We start from the raw sequence: 25,180 nt of genomic DNA on the forward strand, positions 1-25,180 counted from the left end.
GTGTTGATGCGCAATCTGGAAGGTGTTCTCAAAGGGCTGCCCCCTGAGGCGACTGCTGTTGCGATTCGCCGATGCGGCTGGCGAAGTGTTGCCGGATGCTGATGTGCTCGATGAGAACCAAGCAGGTTTGCCGGGCACCGGACCTCCGGGTCCTGCTGGTGTAAAACGACCACGAAATCCCTGGCTGCGTTCAATGATGAGGAATCACCGGAAGTGATGTTGGCAGCTGCTGGGAGAAAAACACGCGTGGAACAAAAAAAAAAAAACCCCGATATGGGGTCTTTTGCCTTTGGTAATCCTTCTGGTGCTTTGTTGTCCGCTTTGCTTGTACAGATGTGTTTAGCGGCTCTACTTTTTCTTGCACCGTTCGCCGGTCCGCGATCTTGCGAATTCTGCTTGGGCGAACTTGAACCACGGATGGTTCTTTAACCAGCACTGGCCTGTTTGACCGGCGGAACAACCAGCAGCTGTAGACGACGACCGTTCCTTCCCCAACGTTGTTACGGTGACTTCCGCGGCTAACTTTGGAGGCTTGAGGATGACCTCCTGGTGCGCTGGTTAAGGCCAATGTTGGACTTAATATTTCTCGGTGGAATAACAAAATAACTAAAGTTCCACATCATCAAAACGCGCCATCAGATAAATAAAGGAAATTTGTTCCCATTGCACATGTATTCTACATTCATGAATAAATTGAATTAACTCACGTGGTTTTTCTGGTCATCTTATGACGTCCTATGATGATCGCATGCACTTCCGCTCCGAATTCCACCAACCAAGGTCTTGGCTCTGCTGCCCCGGACAAAACGAACTAATTGCCCGACATCGGACCTCTGGATGCTGCTCGTATCGTGCTTGTGGGTGGCCTGAGAAGGAACAAGCGGACTCCGCTCAAGGTTTCCAATTTCCACCGATGGCTGACGAAATGTCGCTGCTGTGCTGCAGACCTGAAGGGAGCCAAGTGGATTCCCGGACATCGGACCTGTGACTTCTGTTGGTGCTGCGATCCTTGATTGCTTCCGGAACAGTGTCGGAAGGCTTCCGAACGGAAGAGATGCTGCTCGTGCTCACTCGCCTGATTATCTGGCAAGCGCTCGCTGATTGGGCTTGTCCTCGTTTCACCAGGTTCCCGGCACTAGTTGCTGTCGTGTTGATGCGCAATCTGGAAGGTGTTCTCAAAGGGCTGCCCCCTGAGGCGACTGCTGTTGCGATTCGCCGATGCGGCTGGCGAAGTGTTGCCGGATGCTGATGTGCTCGATGAGAACCAAGCAGGTTTGCCGGGCACCGGACCTCCGGGTCCTGCTGGTGTAAAACGACCACGAAATCCCTGGCTGCGTTCAATGATGAGGAATCACCGGAAGTGATGTTGGCAGCTGCTGGGAGAAAAACACGCGTGGAACAAAAAAAAACTTACCAACTCTTAACTGTTGGTAGTATATTTCAAACATGATTTACTTTTCAAATGCCAATTAAATTCCTTTTTATTCCGTTCCGATGGAATGAACACTTCGTACAGGAAATGACGTTTGGGTTGGTGGCAAAGGGGTCTGCACTTATACCCCTTCGGCTCCAAACAAAAAGTAATTTTCAGTAAGCAGGACCTCAAATATGAATCTGAAATCTAAACCCAAAATCTTAACCTCAATTCTAAAACTGAATACTTAATATGAAACCTGAATCCGATATCTGAATCATTATCTGAAATTTGAAATCTAAATCAAAATATGATTCTGAAATATGAATGTAAAATCTCAATCTGAAATCTGAATCTGAAATCTGAACCTGAAATCTGAATCTGAAATCTGAATCTGAAATCTGAATCTGAAATCTAAATCTGAAATCTGATTCTGAAATCTGAATCTGAAATCTGAATCTGAATCTGAAATCTGAATCTGAAATCTGAATCTGAAATCTGAATCTGAAATCTGAATCTGAAATCTGAATCTGAAATCTGAATCTGAAATCTGAATCTGAAATCTGAATCTGAAATCTGAATCTGAAATCTGAACCTGAAATCTGAATCTGAAATCTGAATCTGAAATCTGAATCTGAAATCTGAATCTGAAATCTGAATCTGAAATCTGAATCTGAAATCTGAATCTGAAATCTGAATCTGAAATCTGAATCTGAAATCTGAATCTGAAATCTGAATCTGAAATCTGAATCTGAAATCTGAATCTGAAATCTGAATCTGAAATCTGAATCTGAAATCTGAATCTGAAATCTGAATCTGAAATCTGAATCTGAAATCTGAATCTGAAATCTGAATCTGAAATCTGAATCTGAAATCTGAATCTGAAATCTGAATCTGAAATCTGAATCTGAAATCTGAATCTGAAATCTGAATCTGAAATCTGAATCTGAAATCTGAATCTGAAATCTGAATCTGAAATCTGAATCTGAAATCTGAATCTGAAACCTGAATCTGAAATCTGAATCTGAATCTGAAATCTGAATCTAAAATCTGAATCTGAAATCTGAATCTGAAATCTGAATCTGAAATCTGAATCTGAAATCTGAATCTGAAATCTGAATCTGAAATCTGAATCTGAAATCTGAATCTGAAATCTGAATCTGAAATCTGAATCTGGAATCTGAAATCGGAAATCTGAATCTGAAATCTGAATCTGAAATCTGAATCTCAAATCTGAAATCTGAATCTGAAATCTGAATCTGAAATCTGAATCTGAAATCTGAATCTGAAATTTGAATCTGAAATCTGAATCTGAAATCTGAATCTGAAATTTGAATCTGAAATCTGAATCTGAAATGGGAATCAGAAATCTGAAAACAGATTTTCATGCATACTGAACCTGAAATTAAATTTCGCGGATAATGATGGTTTGCTTTAGTTTAAGGTTCAGAACTAAAGCAAACAGCCAATATCCGCAAATTGGATTGAAAAAGAATAAACAATCTCTTACAAGCCCAACCGTAGTTGGGCGGTTTGCATTTTGTTCAGTAAAATTGGACTTTTAAAGTAAACTGTAACTGCGCCTCATTCTCTTTACCTAGTCATCCGCGCACTACAAGACACCCGACACCCTCAATCGTCGAGCGACGTCCGAACACCACACGCAAGCAATGCACCATATCGATAATCCATCCCATCCTAACACGGCTCGGCGTCTTGCCTTAGGCTGCCGAACGCATCAGACGAACATACAATTGAACGTTCAAAAGTGAACATTCAATTGAATGTTCAAACGACCCTATCTCGATAAGGTCGTTTGTTCATATCCCCGATAAATTCAAACGAACGGATCCTTCGGTTGACGTCGCCTTAAAATCAGTAGGAGAACTGTTCGCAAAGCATCGGAATGAACTTAAGAGATGCAGTCATTTGAACCAATCATGCCACAGCGTCGTTGCGATGCGTTCATTTACAATCAAAAGTCGGCGTGCTATGTTCGCAAGCCGACGCTTCCGAAGATGAAGTTAGTTTGATGTGGTCGGGAAAAAGTCAAACGTTGCTTACAAAATGATGCGATGCTTTGCACCTCTGATGCTCAGTGCTCCCTGAGCCAAGGTTGATCCTGGGTGACTTTAATTCACATGGAACTGTCTGGGGAGAACAAACTGACGATAGTCGTTCTACTTTTATTTATGACATTTGTGACAGTTTCAATTTAACAATTTTGAACACGGGTGAAAAAACACGGGTGCCTAAACCTCCTGCAAGACAAAGTGCAATTGACCTCTCACTCTGCTCAAATTCACTATCATTGGATTGCCAGTGGAAGGTAATCCCTGATCCCAATGGTAGTGACCACTTACCAATCAAAATTACAATCACCAATGGGGCCAGCACTTCAAATCAAACAAATATGGCATATGACCTTACAAGACACATCGATTGGAAAAAATATGCGGACACGATTACAACAACCATCAATTCTATGAATGTTTTACCTCCTTTGGAAGAGTATAACTTTCTCGCTTGTTTGATTCATGATAGTGCAGTTTGTGCTCAAACGAAACCCATCCCAGATTCATCTGCACGTCGAAGGCCTCCTAATCCATGGTGGGACAACCAGTGTTCCAAGCTTTATAAGGACAAATCAAAAGCATTCAAAGATTTTAGAAAACATGGAACCCTCGATCATTTTCAGACATATCTAACCCTTGAAAATCAATTCAAAAAATTGATTAAAGGGAAAAAACTGGCACATTGGCGTACATTCGTGGAGGGTTTATCACGAGAAACTTCCTTGAATACCTTGTGGAAAGTAGCACGAAACATGCGTAATCGATCTTCAACAAATGAAAGTGAGGAACATTCACATAGATGGATATTCAACTTTTCACGGAAAGTCTGTCCCGATTCCACACCGAACCAAAAAATTGTCCGGAATGTGTCCCTAGACAGGTGCGATCTGGATTCCAGCTTTTCGATGGTTGAATTCTCACTTGCTCTCCTCTCTTGCAACAATTCAGCTCCGGGAATTGATAAAATCAAGTTTAACTTGTTGAAAAACCTTCCGGATGACGCAAAATTTCGCTTGTTAAATTTATTTAATCAATTCTTGGAGCACAACATTGTTCCCCAAGAGTGGAGACAAGTTAGAGTCATTGCTATCCAAAAGCCCGGAAAACCAGCGTCTGACCCCAACTCGTACCGTCCAATAGCGATGTTGTCTTGTATTCGGAAATTGATGGAGAAAATGATTTTGTTCCGATTGGATAAATGGATGGAAACAAATGGTCTCCTTTCAGATACTCAATTTGGGTTTCGAAGGGGCAAAGGAACAAACGATTGTCTTGCTTTGCTGTCTTCAGAGATACAAATGGCGTACGCAAACCGTGAGCAAATGGCTTCAGTGTTTCTAGACATAAAGGGAGCTTTTGATGCAGTCTCAATAGAGGTTTTGTCAGACAAGTTGCACTCCCGGGGTCTGCTTCCTTTGTTGAACAACATCTTATACAGCTTGCTTTGTGTTAAACATCTGAACTTTGCTCACGGAGATATTGCAATTAGAAGAACCTCCTACATGGGCCTCCCACAGGGTTCATGTTTGAGTCCACTTTTGTACAACTTTTACGTAAGTGACATCGACAGTTGTCTCTCTGAAGGCTGCACTCTAAGACAACTTGCAGATGATGGCGTGGTATCTGTAACAGGTAATACTGAGTCTCATCTGCACAGACCTTTACAAGATACTTTAGACAGATTGTCTTCCTGGGCTTTGGGGCTTGGGATTGAGTTTTCTCCACAGAAAACGGAAATGGTTGTTTTCACTAAGAAACGTAGACCTGCTCAACCTAGGCTTCAACTCCTAGGCAGGACGATCACTCAATCGAGGTGTTTTAAGTATCTTGGGGTTTGGTTTGATTCCAAGTGTACTTGGAGAGCCCACATTGAGTACCTGAAAGGAAAATGCCAACAAAGAATCAATTTTCTCCGATCAATCACTGGCACCTGGTGGGGAGCCCATCCAGAAGATCTTTTAAAATTGTATCGAACAACCATTCTCTCAGTGATGGAATATGGTAGCTTCTGTTTCCAGTCAGCTGCCAAATCTCACCTTATCAAACTTGAGCGTATCCAATACCGTTGTCTCCGCATTGCTCTGGGCTGTATGCCCTCAACGCATAACATGAGTCTCGAAGTTTTGGCAGGAATACTTCCTCTTAAAGATCGATTCAATTTACTATCACTCCGGTTCCTCATCAGGTGTGAGGTCATGAACCCATTGGTGATTGTGAATTTTGAATGGTTACTTGAGCAAAATCTTCAAACTAGATTTATGTCTATATACCATGTCCTCATTTCAATACAGGTAAACCCTTCTTCGTATTCTCCAACTCGTGTTTGTAGCCCAGACTACGATCATTCTTCTGTCCAGTTTGATTTGTCTATGCAGCAGGAAATTCGTGGAATCCCGGTCTCGCATCGTCCTCTTCTGATTCCAAGAATTTTCGAAGCTAAATATAGACACGTCGATGCTGATAAAATGTACTTTACCGATGGATCACTTATAGAGGAAACAACAGGATTTGGAGTGTTCAACGAAATATATAGCGCCTCTCACAGTCTTCAGTCACCATGCTCTGTATATGTAGCGGAGTTAGCAGCTATTCATTGGGCTTTGGACAGTGTCGCTTCACGGCCAGCAGAACACTACTATATTGTAACGGATAGTCTGAGCTCTGTTGAAGCAATCCATTCGATAAAACCGGGAAAGCACTCGCCGTACTTCCTCGAGAAGATACGTAATAATTTGAGTGCTTTATCAAAACGTCGCTTTACCATTACCTTTGTTTGGGTTCCCTCTCATTGCTCGATAATGGGCAATGAGAAGGCAGACTCTCTGGCAAAGGTGGGGGCGATGGAAGGCGACACGTATCCACGTGAAATCGTCTTCAGCGAATTTTACTATTTGGTTCGAAGAAACTCTCTTGTCAACTGGCAGCGCAAATGGGACGAGGATGAGTTGGGTCGGTGGCTCCACTCGATTATCCCAAAGGTAAGCCTTAAACCATGGTTTAATAGATTGGACTTGAGTCGGGATTTTATTCGTATATTTTCCCGTCTCATGTCGAATCATTATTCCTCAGACGCGGTACTCTATCGTTTTGATATTGCTGGCAGCAATCTATGTGCTTGCGGCCAAGGTTACCATGACATCGAGCATATTGTTTGGTCGTGCGAGGACCATCTTGTCGCCAGAACGAATTTCATAGACTCCCTTAGGGCCCGAGGAAAACCACCCTATGTTCCAGTGAGAGATGTGCTGGCTGTGATAGACTTGGACTACATGTTCGAAATATATCTTTTCCTAAAAGCTATTGATCTTCGTCTATAGTTCTTTTTATTTTCACATTTCCCTTTCTATCTTCTATCTTTTCTTCAAAAAGTGAACTAGATATAAGCACACAATTGTAATCCAAAATGAGTTTGGCTCCTTAAAGCCTAAAGGTATGAGCCGTTTCAAATAAAGAATTTACAAAAAAAAAAAAAAAATTAGGGGAGATGGGGGCATAATGGCCACCTTAAGGAAAACGCTTATTTAACCATAGAGAACAGCTGTAATATGTGAATTACATCATTGTTTCGTGTTCAGACACTCAAATAGTCTATTGCCTAATTGGATGAAACTTAATAAAGTAGTTAAAAACGTTTAAAAATGCATTTTAAAAATTTTTTGCCAAAACCTGAAAACCAGTCACTGTAGAGGCATAATTTTTTTTTTTTATATGATTTTATTGTCTAAGTTCACATAGTAGATAAGTAAAATTTGTAACTATTTACATCACGGTCGGTTTTTGGTGTTTCTATAATATAACAAATCATAGCAGCGAATTGTTGAAGAAAAAGTTTTCTAGTATTTCTTCGGAAATTTCGTAAGTCGGGAAATATCCAGTCCATTTTTTGAAGACTCAAGGTCCTTCTATCGACGCTAGAGAAAAGGTTCTTCTGGTAATTCCATATTATCCTGGTGTCGCAACAGCCGAATATGAAGTGCTCCAAGTCATCAGTAATTCCAGGACATAGGTCGCAATAAGGATCTGCTCTCATGTTTCTCCTGAATAAAAGCTCGTTGTTTCCTATTTTGTTATGAACGACCAAGAACCACGCAGACCGTTGATAGGATGATAAATATTTGGAGTGGATGTTCTTGAAGATCGTTTTCCATTCTCGATGTGGATTTTCTCTTACGATTTTTGGGTTTTTCAGTCTTTGGAGATATAACTGGTAGATACCGGATGAGAATGGCGAACGACGTAGGGTATCTGATAAGTACACAGATTCTTGTACAATGGTTCTGACGTGAGAATACTTTCTAGGAATTGCAGATACGTTCGGCGGACTAACATTATTCTCCAAGTAGCTCCACATAAACTGTAGATCTGATCCAGCTCGTAGAAGTCTATTCACCAGTAAAGATTTTGATTTTAGTGTTGGTGAATGAAGGCCTAGACCTCCTCTTTCTTTTGGAAGGATCATTGCTTCAAAAGCCACTCGGTTCCAAGATCTGCCATGCCAAATAAACTTTCCAATTTGGGCTATGATTTTGCCAGCGAACTTGTTGGGCAATGGAATTGTAGATGCTACATACCACAGTTTTGATGAAACGTAAGTATTTATCAGAATGATTTTTTGAGTTAGATTCAGTGTTCTGACATTATTCATCCACAGCCTCGTTTGGAAACTTTGTATCGTCTTCTGCCAGTTTTCAAGGATGATGCGTTCGATATTTTCGCAAAAATAAAGGCCTAGAATTTTGACCTGCGGCTCTATTTTCAGCCAACTGCTGTCTTGGGTTAGTGCAACATTCCCAATTATAGTTGCTACCGTTTTCTGAGGATTGAGTAGCGCTCCTGATACATGTTGAAAATCGCGGAATATGTTTACCAAAGTCGTGAGTTGATTTTCGTCTTCCAGAAAGATAGATATATCATCTGCATATGCATTTAGCACAGTTCGCGGGAGCATTGTACTTATTTTATCCAGTAACGGCTGTATGTAGATGACGAAAAGCAACATAGAAAGAGGATCGCCTTGTCGTACTGAGCGCTGTATTTTGATTTCGTTGGATAATCTTCCGTTGATCAACACCCTTGAGTAACTGTTGCCGAAGAAGGACATCAACAGCGCAACTAAATTCTGGTTGAAATTCATTTTGAGCATGGTGTCGGCTAGAAAACTATGCTCGACCCTGTCAAAGGCGTGATCAAGATCGAGAGCTACTAAAAGAGAGCTTTTTGAGCTCGTTTTAAGATGGCATATATTGTCTAAAATTTTCGCAGTTGCTTCAAAGATATTCCTTCCTCCATTAGTACACTTCTGCTTGCTAGACAGAACTCTTGTAACGAGGTCTGTAATGCGCCGCTTTAAGATTCTCCCAACAAGTTTAAAGTCAAAATTTAAAAGCGAAATAGGGCGATAGTCTTTTACACTGTTAGCATTATTTCCTTTTTTTATCAAGACAATTACTCCATCGAAAAATTCTTTTGGAGCAAGTCCGCGCAAACCATCATTCACCACGTGAGTTAATTCTCGACCAATAATATCCCAACATTTCTCGTAAAATTCTTTTGGTAATCCGTCAATTCCCGGGGATTTTTTTGAACAGCTAGATTTTACTGCAACCTTGAGTTCGTCGTAGGTGATTTCCTGGAGGATTTGTTGATTCATTGAGTTGTCTTCGGGAATTTGAAGTAGAGGTGTGAAGTTTTCATTTCGAATAATCTCGGATGGACTGTATAGATTCTCGAAGAAATTTTGAAAGTGTTGTTGAATAGTGTTCTGCTCTGTAACTATCCCTGTTGCTGTTTCAATCTGTTGTATGTTCGTTTTTTTCCTGCTGGTTTTCTGATTCGCGATATGAAATATGGATGTTTTTTCTCCACCAATGTAATTTTCATTCCATTGACTATTACTGGAGCAAATTTGCCTTTGGTGTCGGAGCATTAGACTTTTGATGTGGTTGATGTCTCTTAATTGCTGTGGGTCACCATAGTATCGATCATATGCTCTTCTCAACATTGCGTAGTATAATTCCGTTGTTTCATGATCATGCCGACGTTGAAGGGACGATTTCCATCGTAAAAATGACTTTATTTTTGGCTTCGCATATTTGATCCACCACTCAATCCAATTCACAAAGTTCCGCTTTTGTCTACACCAGTAGTTCCATTTTGTGTTCAGTTCTGCCATAGTTTCATGATCGCTTAATACCCTCGGGTGCATTCTCCAAATGCCTCTTCCTGGTGCCGTACCGAGAAACGGAAGTGCTACGCGAATTACATACGCTTTGTGATCTGAAAATGCGGTGGCAGTAAAATGTGCATTTCTGACCATACATTGCATATGTGCAGTTAGCAGTATACGATCCAACCTTGAGGAAGAGTCTGCTCTTATGAATGAGTATTCCACATTATTCCCGTTCAATATTTCCCACGAATCTTTCAGTTCAGATGAGTCCATCAGCCTACGCAACATCGGAGAGTGTGAGTTGGTCCCAGTGGCATCCTTCCGATTGACAACGCAGTTGAAATCACCCCCTACAATGACGTTTTGTACATTGTAGAGATGATGCGCCAAAGTGGAGTTGAAAAACGTTTCTCTACTTGCTCGATTTTGTGTTCCAGGGGGCGCGTATAGGTTTATAAAAGTAACACCATTTACAGATAAACTTATAAGTCGTGCATCTAAACTCCTTTGTACATTTTGATAGACATAATAGTCCCTAAGAGCTATTGCTGTACCTCGTCTACGCTCATCGACATAAAAAACTATGTTAAATCCGTTAATATCGAGTTTAGTGATCGCTACTTCCTGAAGAAATATTACATCTAGTTCAGATGTGCGGATAAACGAAATCAATGAATTTAACTTCGCTCCACAAGATACTCCGTTCATGTTAATGGTACCAATAATATAACTATACGAAGTCATTTTAAAAAAAAATTCCGACTCAGTTGGGACTGGTAACTCTATCACATATGCTCTTTTCTGCCTGCTATGCTGTTTGTTTTTGTTGTTTTGTTTGCTTACCGAGGGATAGTTTAACTGATTGCGCCCGGTAAGTTTCATAGCTGTGTTAGCACAACTGGCAACCTTGGTACGGGATCGGACAAACGTCAACGCGTTGGCGCCGAAAAGGGATTGTCATTGTTAGAAAATTGATCAAAACTGCGACACGTTTTTTCTTGACCTGGCAGTTAGTTAGTTTTTAGTGAATTGTTTTTAGCGAAAACAGTATGTATTTGATCATTAGTTATTTGATCATCTTTAATGTATTTTTTATAGTAGGTGGAAGCTATTTGGCCAGTTGCGCGTGATTTTTGTGCTCGCGGTTTAGTGAGTCGGAAGAGGTTAGGTGATAGAAATTCCTTACTGCGCAATTTGCCACTAAAATATTGTATTTCCTTTGATAGTTTGAGTGACCGTTCGATTGTTCCGGTTAGGTGTACCGGGTTGAGCTCAATTAGAGCGGTAGGAAAGAAAAAGCGTAAGTACGCAAGAATACTTGTTTTGTACCCGATGATAAATATGATTTTCGTCCATTAGCTTCAAATAGCCGGTGATATCCGACGGTTTAGGGTTGCCAGAGCTAGAGCTTAGGGTAAACGGCGAAACTTATTTGTAAGTTCATAAAAGATTGTTTACATTATCACCATTTAATAATAAATGTATTTACAGTCGAGTTCGTTCGCATACAACGTACTACGGAACAGTTTTTATTTCCCACAAATCTCGAAAATAAAGCTGCAACGAGCAACCTAAACCTGGAACCGATGATGGAAGGCCCTACCGGAGAGCTGTACAGCTGCGTGACATGTCGCCGCCCGGATTCAGCGCAGAGCATGGTCGCTTGTGACGAGTGTTCGCAATGGCAACATTATGGATGCGCCGGTGTTACGGCTACCATAGCCGATCGAAGCTGGCTCTGCTGCAGATGCGTAGCTATTCACAACGCAGTTAATTTGACTCAAACCGGCAACATAAACTCGCCCGAAGCACACACAACATTTGCTTCAGCTCGCGCTGCTGAACGTGATGGTAATACCACCGATCCAATAAGTGGGAGAAAGGACGATCGAAATTTCGGAAGACTTCAATCCTCGTCTAATTCGAATGCCGGATCAGTCGTCTCAGTCAATGCTATTGCTCATCTTCGTTTGAGGCACCTGAAAGAGCAAAAGGATTTGGAGGATCAAAAAGCGGAACGGGATCGCGAGTTTCTTGCTAGAAAGCAGCAGCTAGAAGCAGAAATAGCTTTGGAAGAGCTCAATGAAGGATGTGATCGTAGCGTAGGAGGAAAAAGTCATCGAAGTATCGCCGGTTGGGTGGAACAACAATGCAGATTCGTGCATACTTCTACCCCAGTCCAGCAGAAACCCGAGACAGTGGCTCCAAGTGCGAACCCACATCCCGCCATCCAACAGCGAGAGGAGCGGCAAAGAATGCAAGCAATAATTCAATCAGGTCAACAGATTCAACCAAGCACTGCGCCAAAACAAGCAGAGATTCCAGTAAGAAATCCTCCCCCAGCTATAGCACCGGGCCCAAGGAGCAATTATCTTGATTCGAATCCACGTTTTCCGCCAGTGGCTCAGAATCCAGTTCCACCTGTACCAGTGAATCCACTAATATTGCCACCGCCGAGCTCGTCGCAGTTCCCTGGATTTCCAGTGATGAATTACCCTTACGGGGCGATGTACTTCCCGAATATTCCTGACATGCCGTCATCTGGTGCTGATTATCAGTTTGCGCACCCTCAGGGAGGAGTCTTGATCAACAACCCAGTCAGGCATCCGAACTTTGGTTTGAATGTACAGCCGTGTGCTTGGCAAGCATCCGAGCAGCACCCGCCTACAGTTCCACCAACAGTGTCAGCAGATTTGGGTAAAGGATTTCCTCATGCTACAGGTCGCATGATTACGCCACAGCAACTGGCGGCGCGTCAAGTTGTCTCTAGAGACCTCCCCAAGTTTTCCGGGGACCCACTCGAGTGGCCCATGTTCTTGAGTGCTTTTGAATCGACAACGGCCATGTGTGGCATACAACCCGACGAGAACCTCGCTAGGCTACAGAAGAGTCTTGTTGGTAGCGCTCGCGAAAAGGTTCAGAATATTTTAATGCTGCCGGATGCAATTCCGGAAATTATCGACATCCTACGAGCCGAGTGTGGAAGGCCAGATCAAATTGTATATTGTCTGCTATCCAAGATCCGGAAAACCGTTCAGCCGTCTGTGGCGAAATTGGAGACGCTTGTGGCGTTCGGCAGGGAGGTACGCAACATGGTGACGTACATGCAGTCAGCTAAACTCAACACCCATTTGGACAATCCACTCTTGCTGGCAGAGCTGGTCGCTAAGCTTCCACCCGACTTGCAGCTACAATGGGGTATGAACTTAGCAGCTCTTCCAAAACCATCGCTTGGTGATTTCTGTGCGTTTGTGTCGGCTTATCGAACAGCGGCATGCAAGGTGAAATTGACGTCGGATGTTGGTCTGAATGAAAAAGCCACAAAAGGTGTTGTGAGAAAGGAGAAGCCAGTTTATTTGAACGCACATTCCGCCTCCGTGTCCTCAGCACCTGGACCACCGGCTTCGAAAGTTACTCCGGAGCTAAAGCCGTGCCTGATGTGCAAAAGTACAACGCACAGAGTCCGAACTTGTAAGCAGTTCGAAACGTTGCCGCTCGAAGAGAAGCTGAGGTTCACCAGTGAAAAGGGCATGTGTAAGCATTGTCTGGCGCCGCATGGAAGGTGGCCTTGCCGAAACAAGCAGCCTTGCGGGATCAATGGATGCCCTGAGCCCCACCATAAACTGTTACATCCAGGAAGTTGTTCGACTCTCAAGAGTCAAGGATCGGAATCTTCTGTATCGGTAACCGCCCATCATCAACACCAGCAAGGCACCACATTCTTCAAAATACTTCCGGTGACTCTTCACGCGAACGGGAAGTCGGTGTCCACATTTGCTTTTCTGGACGACGGATCCGACCTGACGCTGGTCGAAGACGAACTTATCGACGAACTGGGCTTGGTGGGCGAAAGAATTCCGCTTTGCTTGCAGTGGACTAGTAACGTCACGAGAAGTGAGAGTAACTCTCGTAAGGTCGAGATAGGTATCTCAGGTGCATCGAACAATCGCATCCATCAGCTGGCGAACGTAAGAACCGTTGAGAGCTTGGAATTACCGAAGCAGAGCCTGGATTATGAGAGTCTCTCGAAGCAGTTCCCTCATCTGAGTAGACTCCCCATCAGCAGCTACCGGACGGCCGTGCCACGAATTCTTATCGGTGTCGACAATGCCCAGCTCAACTTAGCTTTGAAGAAGAGGGAAAGATCCGGAGGAGAACCTATTGCTGCTAAATTTCGCCTCGGATGGGCAATATTCGGTGGAAGACGAGCACCTGAGACGATAGGTAGTGCTTTCGTTCATGTCTGCGAGAGATCCAATAGCCGCGAGCTCCATGAACCGGTCCAGCAGTATCTTGAATTCGAAAACCTGGCGATATCCGGATTGAATCCACCCGAATCCGACGAAGATAGACGGGCCAGAAGATTGCTCGAAAAGACGACAGTTCATATACCATCCGGAAAGTTCCAAACTGGATTGCTTTGGAAAAGCGATGAGCCGGTTTTTCCGAACAAATTTACCAAGGCAGTACGTCGACGCGGTTGTTTTGAAAAGCGCTTGCTGAAAGATCCCGAACTGAAAACTAATATTGACAAACAAATGAACGATTGTCTACACAAGAGGTACGTTCACAAAGCAACGTCAGACGAGCTCCGCAACAGTGACGACGGAAAGATTTGGCACCTGCCAATCAGCGCAGTGCGACATCCGAGCAAGTTAACAAAGGTGCGTGTATTCTGGGATGCTGCGGCTACGTATGGAGGAATCTTTCTGAGCTCCCAGCTTTTGAAAGGTCCGGATTTGGTGAAGCCCCTTCTATCTGTCCTCTGCCAATTCCGACAGAAACAGTATATCATCGCTGGGGACATAAGGCAGTTGTTCCAGTTGATTATTCGTCCGGCAGATAGAAACGCACAACGATTTTTGTATCAGGAGAATTCAGAAGCTGCGCTCAACGTGTACATGGACGTCGCAACGTTCGGGGCAACGTGCTCCCCGTGTTCAGCACAGTTTGCTAAGAATGGAAACACCCAGGAAAATAAAGATCGTTATCCGGAAGCTGCTAAAGCAATTGTTGACAACACATATGTTGACGATTTCCTTGCGAGCTGTGCCATTGAAGAGGCAACGAAACTGGCTTTGGAAGTGAGTCTGGTCAACCGATCAGCTGGTTTTGAGATACCTAGTTGGCAGTCGCACTCCAAACACGTTCTGAAACGGGTTGGGGTGACTACTGGAGATAATTTTGTAGTTAACATGGAAAATTGCTCGCGGTGTGGTGGTCTACTCAACCGAATTGCTAACCTGTATCATTTTGCGCACCGCTTTAAGCGCTTCAAACGGGATCCTGTGGAATCTAGCGAGTCCTGTGGTGGTCTGAATCGTGATGATTATGTGTCGGCGGACACAGCCATTTGGCGAGCTGAGCAGCGACAGGTGTTTGCAGGAGAAATTAAGGCGCTTAGAAGCAGTTCTGAGCCTTCATCGAAGCAGTGGAAGCGTATCGGCAAGGGAAGTGTCCTAGCGAAGCTAACGCCGATGATCGATGAGTCCGGTGTTCTTCGGATGGCGAGCGGAATCGACCCTCAAGCGGCTCATTATTCGTTAGACGTGCGAAATCCTGTGATAGTACCAAAAGATCATAATGTCATCACTTCTTTGATCCTGCGATTTTACCATGCCAATATCGAGACGGTGCTGATCGAGTACAAGCTACGTTACTACATTCCCCGGATGAGAGCCAGTTCGGAGAAGGCGCACCATCAAAGGCTAGACGATGAAGGACTGCGAACATTGCTCTCGGAAGCAAAATTGATAGTCAACTCCCATTCGCTGACGTTCGTGCCGCTGGAGGATCCCAAGGAAAAAGTGCTGACTCCAAATCATTTCCTTTGGCTAAGTTCCGGTGAAGACAGCAAACCACCAAGGGTACCAATCGACGACGCTGCGCCTCTTCGACCAAACTGGAAGGTTATTCAACACTTAACAAACCAGTTTCGGAAGCGCTGGGTGCAAGCTTATCTACCTACTATAGCCTGCAGGACGAAATGGTTAGCGGAAATGCAGCCGCTGAAGGTCGGCGATCTAGTGGTCATCGTAGACGAGTCCGTGCGCAACGGATGGCTTCGAGGTAAAGTGGTGAAGACTTATCCAGGACGAGACGGACAAGTTCACAAGGTCGACGTGGATACTCGCGACGGATCTATTCTTCAAAGACCAGCGGTAAAGGTTGCTCTGTTGGACGTGCAGGAGGATAGTAAAGTCGATTGACTACGACGTTACGGGTTGGGGTGTTAGCACAACTGGCAACCTTGGTACGGGATCGGACAAACGTCAACGCGTTGGCGCCGAAAAGGAATTGTCATTGTTAGAAAATTGATCAAAACTGCGACACGTTTTTTCTTGACCTGGCAGTTAGTTAGTTTTTAGTGAATTGTTTTTAGCGAAAACAGTATGTATTTGATCATTAGTTATTTGATCATCTTTAATGTATTTTTTATAGTAGGTGGAAGCTATTTGGCCAGTTGCGCGTGATTTTTGTGCTCGCGGTTTAGTGAGTCGGAAGAGGTTAGGTGATAGAAATTCCTTACTGCGCAATTTGCCACTAAAATATTGTATTTCCTTTGATAGTTTGAGTGACCGTTCGATTGTTCCGGTTAGGTGTACCGGGTTGAGCTCAATTAGAGCGGTAGGAAAGAAAAAGCGTAAGTACGCAAGAATACTTGTTTTGTACCCGATGATAAATATGATTTTCGTCCATTAGCTTCAAATAGCCGGTGATATCCGACGGTTTAGGGTTGCCAGAGCTAGAGCTTAGGGTAAACGGCGAAACTTATTTGTAAGTTCATAAAAGATTGTTTACATTATCACCATTTAATAATAAATGTATTTACAGTCGAGTTCGTTCGCATACAACGTACTACGGAACAGTTTTTATTTCCCACAAGCTGTGTTCGGTGATCGGCTGGCATCCGCATAGGTGTGTATTTCTGCAAGAGGTGTAACTTGGCTGAGGGCGGCAGTATCATATGGTGCTTCGGTTGAACATATACTGTTCGGTATGCTTACCAGTGAGAAAAAAACTGCTTCACAGCTGGTAAAGAGAGCGCTGATGAATATTCGATGGTTGACTATTCGGTGGGCAGTTAGTGTGATGTTTATCCTGAGTAATACGGTGAAAGTGAATTTAATGTTGGGTTTTCGGTTTGGTCCTGGATGATTCTCGCGAACGTGGAAGGCCTCGCTGTTCCTGGGAACGGGTGATTCGCTTTTCCTCGTGACTTTGTTCGACATTCATGGGTGATGCTGGTCGTTTGGTGTTCGGTATCAGATGTGCTGTTTTTGTAACCTCTTCGGAAAAACCATGGAAGTTTGGTGAAGTTGCTTCAGTGATCTCTATTTCTTTTTCGGCATGTGGAATCGTATTGCTCGGGACTAGCAATGGAGGGAATTCCTCATCCATTTCAGTTGATGAAATAGAGAGCTGCCTATCGACATTCGGCTGTATCTGGCGGGTGTTGTTTACGTTCTCGGGATCCGTGCTAGTTTTGAAGAGGTCTGAGAGCAATCTTGTTTGTGCAGAATTTTGAACTTGGAGTGATTTTGCATACTCCGAGCATTTTTGAGTATAGTGCACGTTACGATTGCAGTGTTTGCATGTTGCTGTTTGACCCTTGTATGTTACCAGTGTCATGGATGATTCGACAGTTATGTATGAAGGGATAGGTTTTATCAACTTCATTCGGACTATTCTTACACCGTTGGGTACTCCCGGAAAGAAATCCTTCCAGGTTTCTTGTCTTATCGACTGGATCTGACCATACTCACGCAGTCGAACAGCAAGTTGTTGGTTTGTTACTTGTGGTCGGAGATCATGGATCTTAACCTCAATCGAACCGTCCTCCATTGAAAGCTGTATGTCGTATTTCTTTCCTTCGTATTCCAATTGATGCTGCAGATTATGTTCTTGGACAATTTGCTGGGCTGTTTGGGGTGAATCCGTTCCTACGAATACCTGACCATTGCTGATCTGTAGATGCTTCACATGGGTCACTTCCAATCCAAGTGTTTCTATGATAAAGCTGGCTATTTCTGGATACTTGATTCTGACAGGAATGTTCCGAAGATTGATGACGAAGGTTTGTTCGACCGTTGAGGTCATTTCGGTGTTTTTGGTTCCTTAAAAGGAGACCAGCAAAGCGGTATGGGCGGACAAAGTCCGTAAATAAATTTGGAAAAAACGCTTTGTTGGCAATCAAAATACGTCTGACTCCAATGCAAGCAAGATGGAAACTTGAGGCATAATGAGAAACCCCCCGAGGCAGTATGAGCACCATTAATGAAGGCATAATGAGCGTTTTCTGCCGGGGAATCTAGCAGCAAATTCGACTCGATGAAGTCAACTGAGTAATAGAGCTAAAGCTTGACTTGCATCGTCTGACGATTTGGCCTATTGGTAAGATGTCGGAGAGGTAATCAGTAGGCTCGAGTTCGATTCCTGGTCGAGGTGATTTTTTTTTTCATTTATCATTCATGATCATAATTGCACTAAACGGTGAGGCGTAGATTCATCAAACAAAGCAATAACAAAATAGTCTAGGTCTGTTTGTAGAATTCAAAGAATGAACACATGCTCATACATTATGTTTCTGGTGTTTTGTTTGACGGATGATGCTTTGATGCTATTAGCCGTATAATGTAACAATAAAAAAATCAATCATGAATGGTATGTGCAAATAAAAATCCCCTCGAACAGGAATCGAACTCGAGTCTACTGATTACCTCTCCGACACCTTACCAATAGGCCAAATCGACAGACGAAACAAACCAAGCTTTAGCTCTATTATTCAGTTTACTTCATCGTTTAGAATTCGCTGCAAGATTTTCCGGCAGAAAATGCCCATTATGCCTTCATTGAAAGTGCTCTGTTCGCCTCTAGTGAACAAATTAAAGTCAAAAAGCGTTTTAAAATTGATTTAAGTGAAAAATCAAAAATTTTATGATGTTGAAAATTGAGAAACAATGTGTAGATCATGTTGCAGTGCGTACATTTCAGATCAAAATGATTTAAAGGTCATAAAAGCTTATTTGGTGGTGCCCAAAAATTATAATATTTTCGTCACTTGAGAACCTAGCTGGTTATTATTTAATATTTCTGTAAAGATGAGAAGGATATTTCTTTTTTGGTGAAAATTTATACTATGGATAGTACGCAACAAATCCTTATGAAAATTTGTTTAAGAAAATACGTACTTATGTAGAAATAAGGAGTGCTCATTATGCCCTGGGTGCTCGTTATGCCCTCATCTCCCCTATCAACTATGAAAAGAATGTAAAAATTATTTTAAAAAAACATAAAATTGAAGTTAAATTACATAATTTAAAAAAAACAGCAAACATTTCAAAAAACAGAGAAAAAAATTTATCTATATATATTTGAAAAGCAATTTCTGTGTGTTTGTTTGTTTGTTTGTTTGTCTTCTATAGACTCAGCCGTCTTGAGAGCTAGAGGTCTGAAATTTGGCATGGATGATCATTAGGACTAGGAAAGATGAAAAATGTTTTCAGATTTTCGGATGATCCCTTCTGAAGGGGGCGTCCATACAAGACAAATATTGTTTTCGCGATATTGACGTCATTTTTTGTCAGATTGTGTTGAAAATTTGCACATGAGTGTTTTGAAAGACGTGTAATCTATTTCAGGTGTAAAATTTTTTGTAAGGGGTCGTCCAAAGGGGTCGTCCATATTAACTGTTCGCTGTTTTTGCGATATTGACGTTATTATACATCGTATTCAGATGAAACTTGGTACACGATAGTTTTGAGTGACGTACAATCGATTTCAGGATTCAAATTTAGTGTAAGTGGTCAGCAAAGGGAGTCGTTCATATTCACATTTCAAAATTTTTACTAAATTGTCGTTATTATACATCGGATTGGGATGAAAATTTGCACACGGTAGATTTCAGGGTCGGGCAATCGATTTCAGATGTCAAATGTTTTGCCAGGGGTCCACGAAAAGGGTTGTCCATATAAATTAAATGTTCACTGTTTTTAGCTATATTGACGTTATTATGCAATGGATTGCTTTGAAAATTAGCACACGGGAGTTTTGAGGTAAAAGCAATCGATTCCAGATATCAAAGATTGTATAAGAGGCCACCAGAAGGGGTTTAACTTTTTGGCAATAATCGGTTGTTATGCAACGACCGAGTTGAAATTTATACACGGGGTGGTTTGGAACGGTCAATTGATCCCTGATTTCAGATTTAGTAGTAGACGACAGCAAAAGTGATCGACCAATATTTTTGCAATTATATCTTAACAATGAATTCGGAAGTGCGTCTTGAAAATGCTTGGCAATTGACTTTCCAAGTTGAAAGCGAAACGGATTTCGTATGGGATCAGCTAGAAAGAATATAAAAAAAACTGACCATTACAGAAAAAAAAACACAACAAATTGGCCTCAGTTACAAATATTCTAATTGAGATTAATACAATAGAATAACTAAAATGACAAAAAAAATTAAAAACCAATAGAAATTCAAAGTTTTTTTTTTAAATGAAAATATGTACTAGAACTATAAAAATGACAAAAATAAAAAAAATACAAATATGACAGGAATTACAAATTCAACAAAAATTAAAAAACAACAAGAACAAAAATTTAAAAAAAATTGGCAAAAATGACAAAACTGTCAAAAATGATAAAAATGACCAAATGGATAAAATTGTTAAAAAGACAAAAATTACTCAAATAACCAAAAATAGCAAAAGTGACAAAAAATAGTTAAATGAAATAAAAAAAATTGAGGAACATTGAATGAAAGTGAAAAAAATAAATAAAATAACCATTATTTGCAAGAAATTGTACAAAATTGAAGAATCTCGTTATATTTCATTGAAACTTAAGAAAAATCTGAAACACAAAAGTTGTAAATCTTCAACAGTCAGAGAGATTATATTAATTGCTTGGAATTTTTGGTTTCGTGTGTTTCTCAAATTATGTCCTGAGACGGAAACTAGAAATTTGATATTAAACAAGACTATTTTATAGAAATAACACTGACCATACTGTCTGGACACTCAATTTCGTTTGTTGGATAATTTCTCCAACAGTACGCAATATCGATTCCAGAGTGCGCATCGATCGATTTGATGAAATGCTATCCCAGTTAGAAAATGCCACTCGACTTTAAAAAAAAACTGTCAATTGCTACGATAAAATCGTGCTAAACAGTTACATTTTTCCTACTGGGCATTTTTTGTCAACTTTTGCAGGTTCGCCACCTACCGTCGGTATTGCGAACTTGCAAAATATGACAAAAAAAAAATTAGCCAGAAAATGGTCGAATTTTTGTTCTAAGTGTCATGTCAGTGTGATCAGTGGAAATAACATCAGACAGAAACAAGGAAAAAAGTGGAGAATCATCACTCACTAGACTTGAAATAGCTAAAGAAGGCCTCATATGGGACAACTTTATCTTTCAATTTGCTAGGATTGCAAACTTTTTCGCTAGCTGTTTTTTTGTTAAATCGGTCAGAATCGATTTTTTTCATGTTACAGATTTTTGAATAAAACCGAGCGATTGATGACAATTTTTACATTCAAAGTTTATAAAATTGTTGCATTTTTTTAGGCCATATGTATGTATGTATGTATGTAAATATGAGTGAAAAAAATGGGTTAAACTTTTATCAAGTTGAGGGAGATTCGATCCCACAAATGAAAGCATTGAACGAAGCTAACGAATATTATCCGACACGGAACGGTATAATTGGCTCGGCGTAACTGACCAATCCCATTCTGAACCCTTTTTTTTTAAATCATTCAAAACATTCGAATCGAAAACATCACATCACGCAGTTCTTCGGGACAATTTTTACCTGTGCCGTCGAAATTCAGTGCAAATTGAAATCGTTTACGTGTTTTAACATTGGTTTTGCTAATCTGATAATTTTGAAGTTGTAAACGTTGCCTATGGTTATGTGAATCGGTGTAGTTGGGTTTTTTTTCTCGAGAGGATAATTCGACTGCACTTTCTTCTTCGATAAGCTCGGGTAAGTTATGAAATACCTATCCATGGCGAGTTTGAAAATTTCTCTAGCCCAGTCCGGTTGAATATGTAAATACCTATATGGTACTTATATACGTAGAGGACTGTACATTGATTGTTGTTCTAGAAATGAAAGTAATAATTGATGGGTTCTCGGGTAAAAGTATGTTTCTCAGGTTATCGCTCGTATATCCTTAACTGTATACACAAATTTTGGTGGTCATTGTATGGGAAAGTCAGTTGTAATGCTATTCATATACTAATTTCCGCCTCCGAAAATAAATTGGAGCATGACAAGCATTTTTTCCCAAATACCGACATTGGATTGATCAACATTAACTTAATTTGTCCCATCTGATTATACCGGCTGGGATGATTCATCCCCATAAGGCAAAGTAGCATGAACTGCAGCTTGACCGTAGCCGCTTGTGTTATCAGTATTATCAGTTAGTTGGTGGAAGTGTCCCTTGCTGGGCGCGGGATTGAACCTTTGATTCCTTTCCCTTGTTGTTTATTTAGTAGCGGGCGCAGACTAATCTCTCTTGTGACTTGTGACAAACTTCGTTAAGGTGACGTACCTACACTTACGTCATTTGACTTAGGTACATGATTAGTTTTTTGTAAATATTTAAGTTTCTAGTTGAGGCTTTATTAGCAATTTTTTTTTTTCTTTACATTGTTTAGTAATAACTGAAGTTTCTGTCAAATTTGCGAGACTAACTATCGGTCATATTACCTTATCACGATAACTGAAGGTGTATGTTATAAGAAGTTTATAAGGCATTTAATCATGTTGAGACATTTCTCAGACATCAGGAGTAGCTGAAAGGTTATTCAAAATTGTTGAGATAAGCTTAACGTGTCATCGTGCGAATTCTTCGGCTTATCTGATATAATCTCAAGCGTAAAAATTACGCCCATATCAAGGGCCTTCGGTTGCGTCCCGTTTTTAGTAGCATGATTATGACATAAAATATATTGTTCCAATCAAAAATAAACTTATTTGTTTAAAAAGGAATAAAGTCAGGAGATTTTTTCTTCGGTTTTAAGTTGAAATTAACTGATTTTTTTTGAGGTTTTTTAACCAATAGGATGATTCATCCCTAAGAAATTAACTGATAAATTTCCCTTTTCGTATTAAACGATCACTTCAGGAGTACGTAGAATGCGATTGCGCACGGTACCCTTCCAAAAAGGTACACGCATTTCTTCGAATTAAATTGTTATGTTGCTCAAGAATAAACCACCTGGTAACAAACTTACTGAATTCAAAAACCTATCACTATAAGATAAGACAAATCAAGTTGCAACAGCTACTGATGGTTTGGAATTAGTGACACTTGAGTTCTTGTCCAGTTCGCTTAATAATTCGATTTAACTCGTACAGTCTGTTAAAAAATTTTAAAAGTAATTTTTCATTTTTATAATAGATTTATTCTGATTCTAAACTTTTCTTTTTATTTCCTCAGGCCCTCAACGCGGGCGGGATGGTCACGATGGAGCCGCTCCAGTACTGCCCCAACAATGTGTCGATGTCGGTGGTTTGGTTCGACCATGGCATCTCCCAGTGTTTTCTCGATACGGTTTCGGCCGGCACGATCGGTGGTTTCCTACTGATTTTCGGTACCTTGCAGCTAATTATGTACCGACGCCATGGGACCGCAATCAATCCGGATCACATATGCAGCTCGAAAATGTACAATTTCCAGCTCTTCTTGCTGGTCCTGTTGCCACTGTTGGCATTGGTTCGATTTGTGCTGGAAGGTTTCATCTTTGAAGGAGCTCGAGTCTATGGGTTCATGATAGTTTCGCTCAGTGTGACGCTGTTCATGTATCCTTACTCGATATTGCTGTTAGTTAAAGAGCGACACTATTTGCTGCCATCGGTTCCCACCCGGGGTCATGGATTGGTCCTGCTTTTGTTTTGGACCATGTTGTTCATAGCTCAAAACGTGGTCTTCGTAAACTTAAACTACGAAAAAGCCTGGTTCCATCTGACGACAATTCAGGACAAGGTAGAATTTACACTGTTCGTCCTGCGATACACCTCCACATTGTTCATTTTCGTCATCGGCCTGCGAGCCCCGGCCATTACTTCGACCATGATGAACGAAGAATATCAGAACTTTGTCCAGGACAATCAGGAGAATCAATCGACGTTCCGCAACGCTTGGACCAAACTCTGCACCTTGATGCCATTCTTGTGGCCGAAGAAAGATGGGTTCCTGCAAGTACGAGTCATCTTCTGTTTCGCCCTACTCCTAGCCGGTCGAGCAATCAACCTTTTCGTCCCTACTATTTACAACAAAAAAATCGTCGACAGTCTGTCAGCCCAACCGATTCAATTCCGTTGGGATTGGATCCTGCTATACGTGGGCTTCAAATTCCTACAAGGCGGTGGAACCGGCTCAATGGGACTCCTGAACAACCTTCGCAGCTTCATGTGGATCCGAATTCAACAGTACACCACCCGGGAAATTGAGGTCGAACTTTTCCGGCATCTGCACAGCCTATCGCTACGATGGCATTTGAACCGGAAAACTGGGGAAGTCTTGCGGGTGATGGATCGTGGAACGGATAGCATCAAACAACCTACTCAACTACATCCTGTTCTCGATTGCACCAACCATTGTCGACATCCTGGTTGCGGTCGGTTTCTTCATTCTGTCCTTCAACTGGTGGTTTGGGCTGATTGTTTTCATTACTATGTCTCTTTTATATTGGTATGTACTTTTATTTTTTATCCTCAAAATTAGTTAAAGCTTGAGCGTATTCTATTCATTCAACCTTCAGCGGCAACAATTGTGGTGACCGAGTGGCGAACCAAGTTCCAGCGGCGCATGAATCTGGCCGATAATGCACAGAAAGCGAGAAGCGTTGATTCTTTGTTGAATTTTGAAACCGTCAAATACTACGGAGCAGAGCAGTACGAGGTCGATTGCTACCGGAAGGCTATCCTTAAATTTCAGGTACGTTAGCTATTAGTGACACTGAATTTAATTTTTCTGTCCAATCCGTTTTTGAGTAAGTTGTCAAATTGTCTTATGCTAAGAGTACCCAAAACTACTAGAGTCCAGATGTGATGGATATTCTGAAAAAAGCAAGCACAATCCTGGTGGAAGTAATTCTGGATTCATATACTTACAATCATTTTAAATCAGGCTATTACAACTGAACGGATATCCTTCAAAACCTTTCAAAACATTTTACCATTTTACTCGTATTTTATTTAAAGTCCATATGCAAATGCACCCCCCCCCCCCCCCCCCCCCCCATATGCAAATGGCCATAACCCCGTTTTGTTGAATCAACCGTTTTTTGCATGTAAACCCATACTTGTAAACTGTAAACTTCACTACCTTAGGTCGTTTAAGAAGATGCTGCTTCATAATCGCCTAGTATTTCTCGATGGGGCGGAGCTCCGGAGTGTTGGAAATGTTGAACATTTTCGGCACGAAATTGACCTTATTGTCCGCATACCACTTTAGCACATCCTTGGGGTAGTGGCATGAGGCCAAATCCCCACA

The 25,180-nt window shown here is 41.6% G+C and overlaps 1 protein-coding gene and 1 pseudogene across 1 annotated transcript in view; both read left to right on the forward strand.

Moving 5' to 3' along the window:
* The first annotated feature begins 22,120 nt into the window (after nucleotides 1-22,120).
* Nucleotides 22,121-24,428, forward strand: LOC129751269 (ATP-binding cassette sub-family B member 6-like; annotated as a pseudogene).
* A 22-nt stretch (nucleotides 24,429-24,450) lies between these two features.
* The window catches only part of LOC129751268 (ATP-binding cassette sub-family B member 6-like), a 182,176-nt gene continuing 181,446 nt past the window's right edge, over nucleotides 24,451-25,180 (forward strand). Inside the window, 1 exon segment of the mRNA XM_055746668.1 lies at nucleotides 24,451-24,622. Within this exon segment, the coding sequence (XP_055602643.1) occupies nucleotides 24,494-24,622 (129 nt within the window). The 5' untranslated portion in view covers nucleotides 24,451-24,493.

Source organism: Uranotaenia lowii, chromosome 3, assembly GCF_029784155.1.
Source record: "Uranotaenia lowii strain MFRU-FL chromosome 3, ASM2978415v1, whole genome shotgun sequence".
NCBI classification, from domain to species: domain Eukaryota; kingdom Metazoa; phylum Arthropoda; class Insecta; order Diptera; family Culicidae; genus Uranotaenia; species Uranotaenia lowii.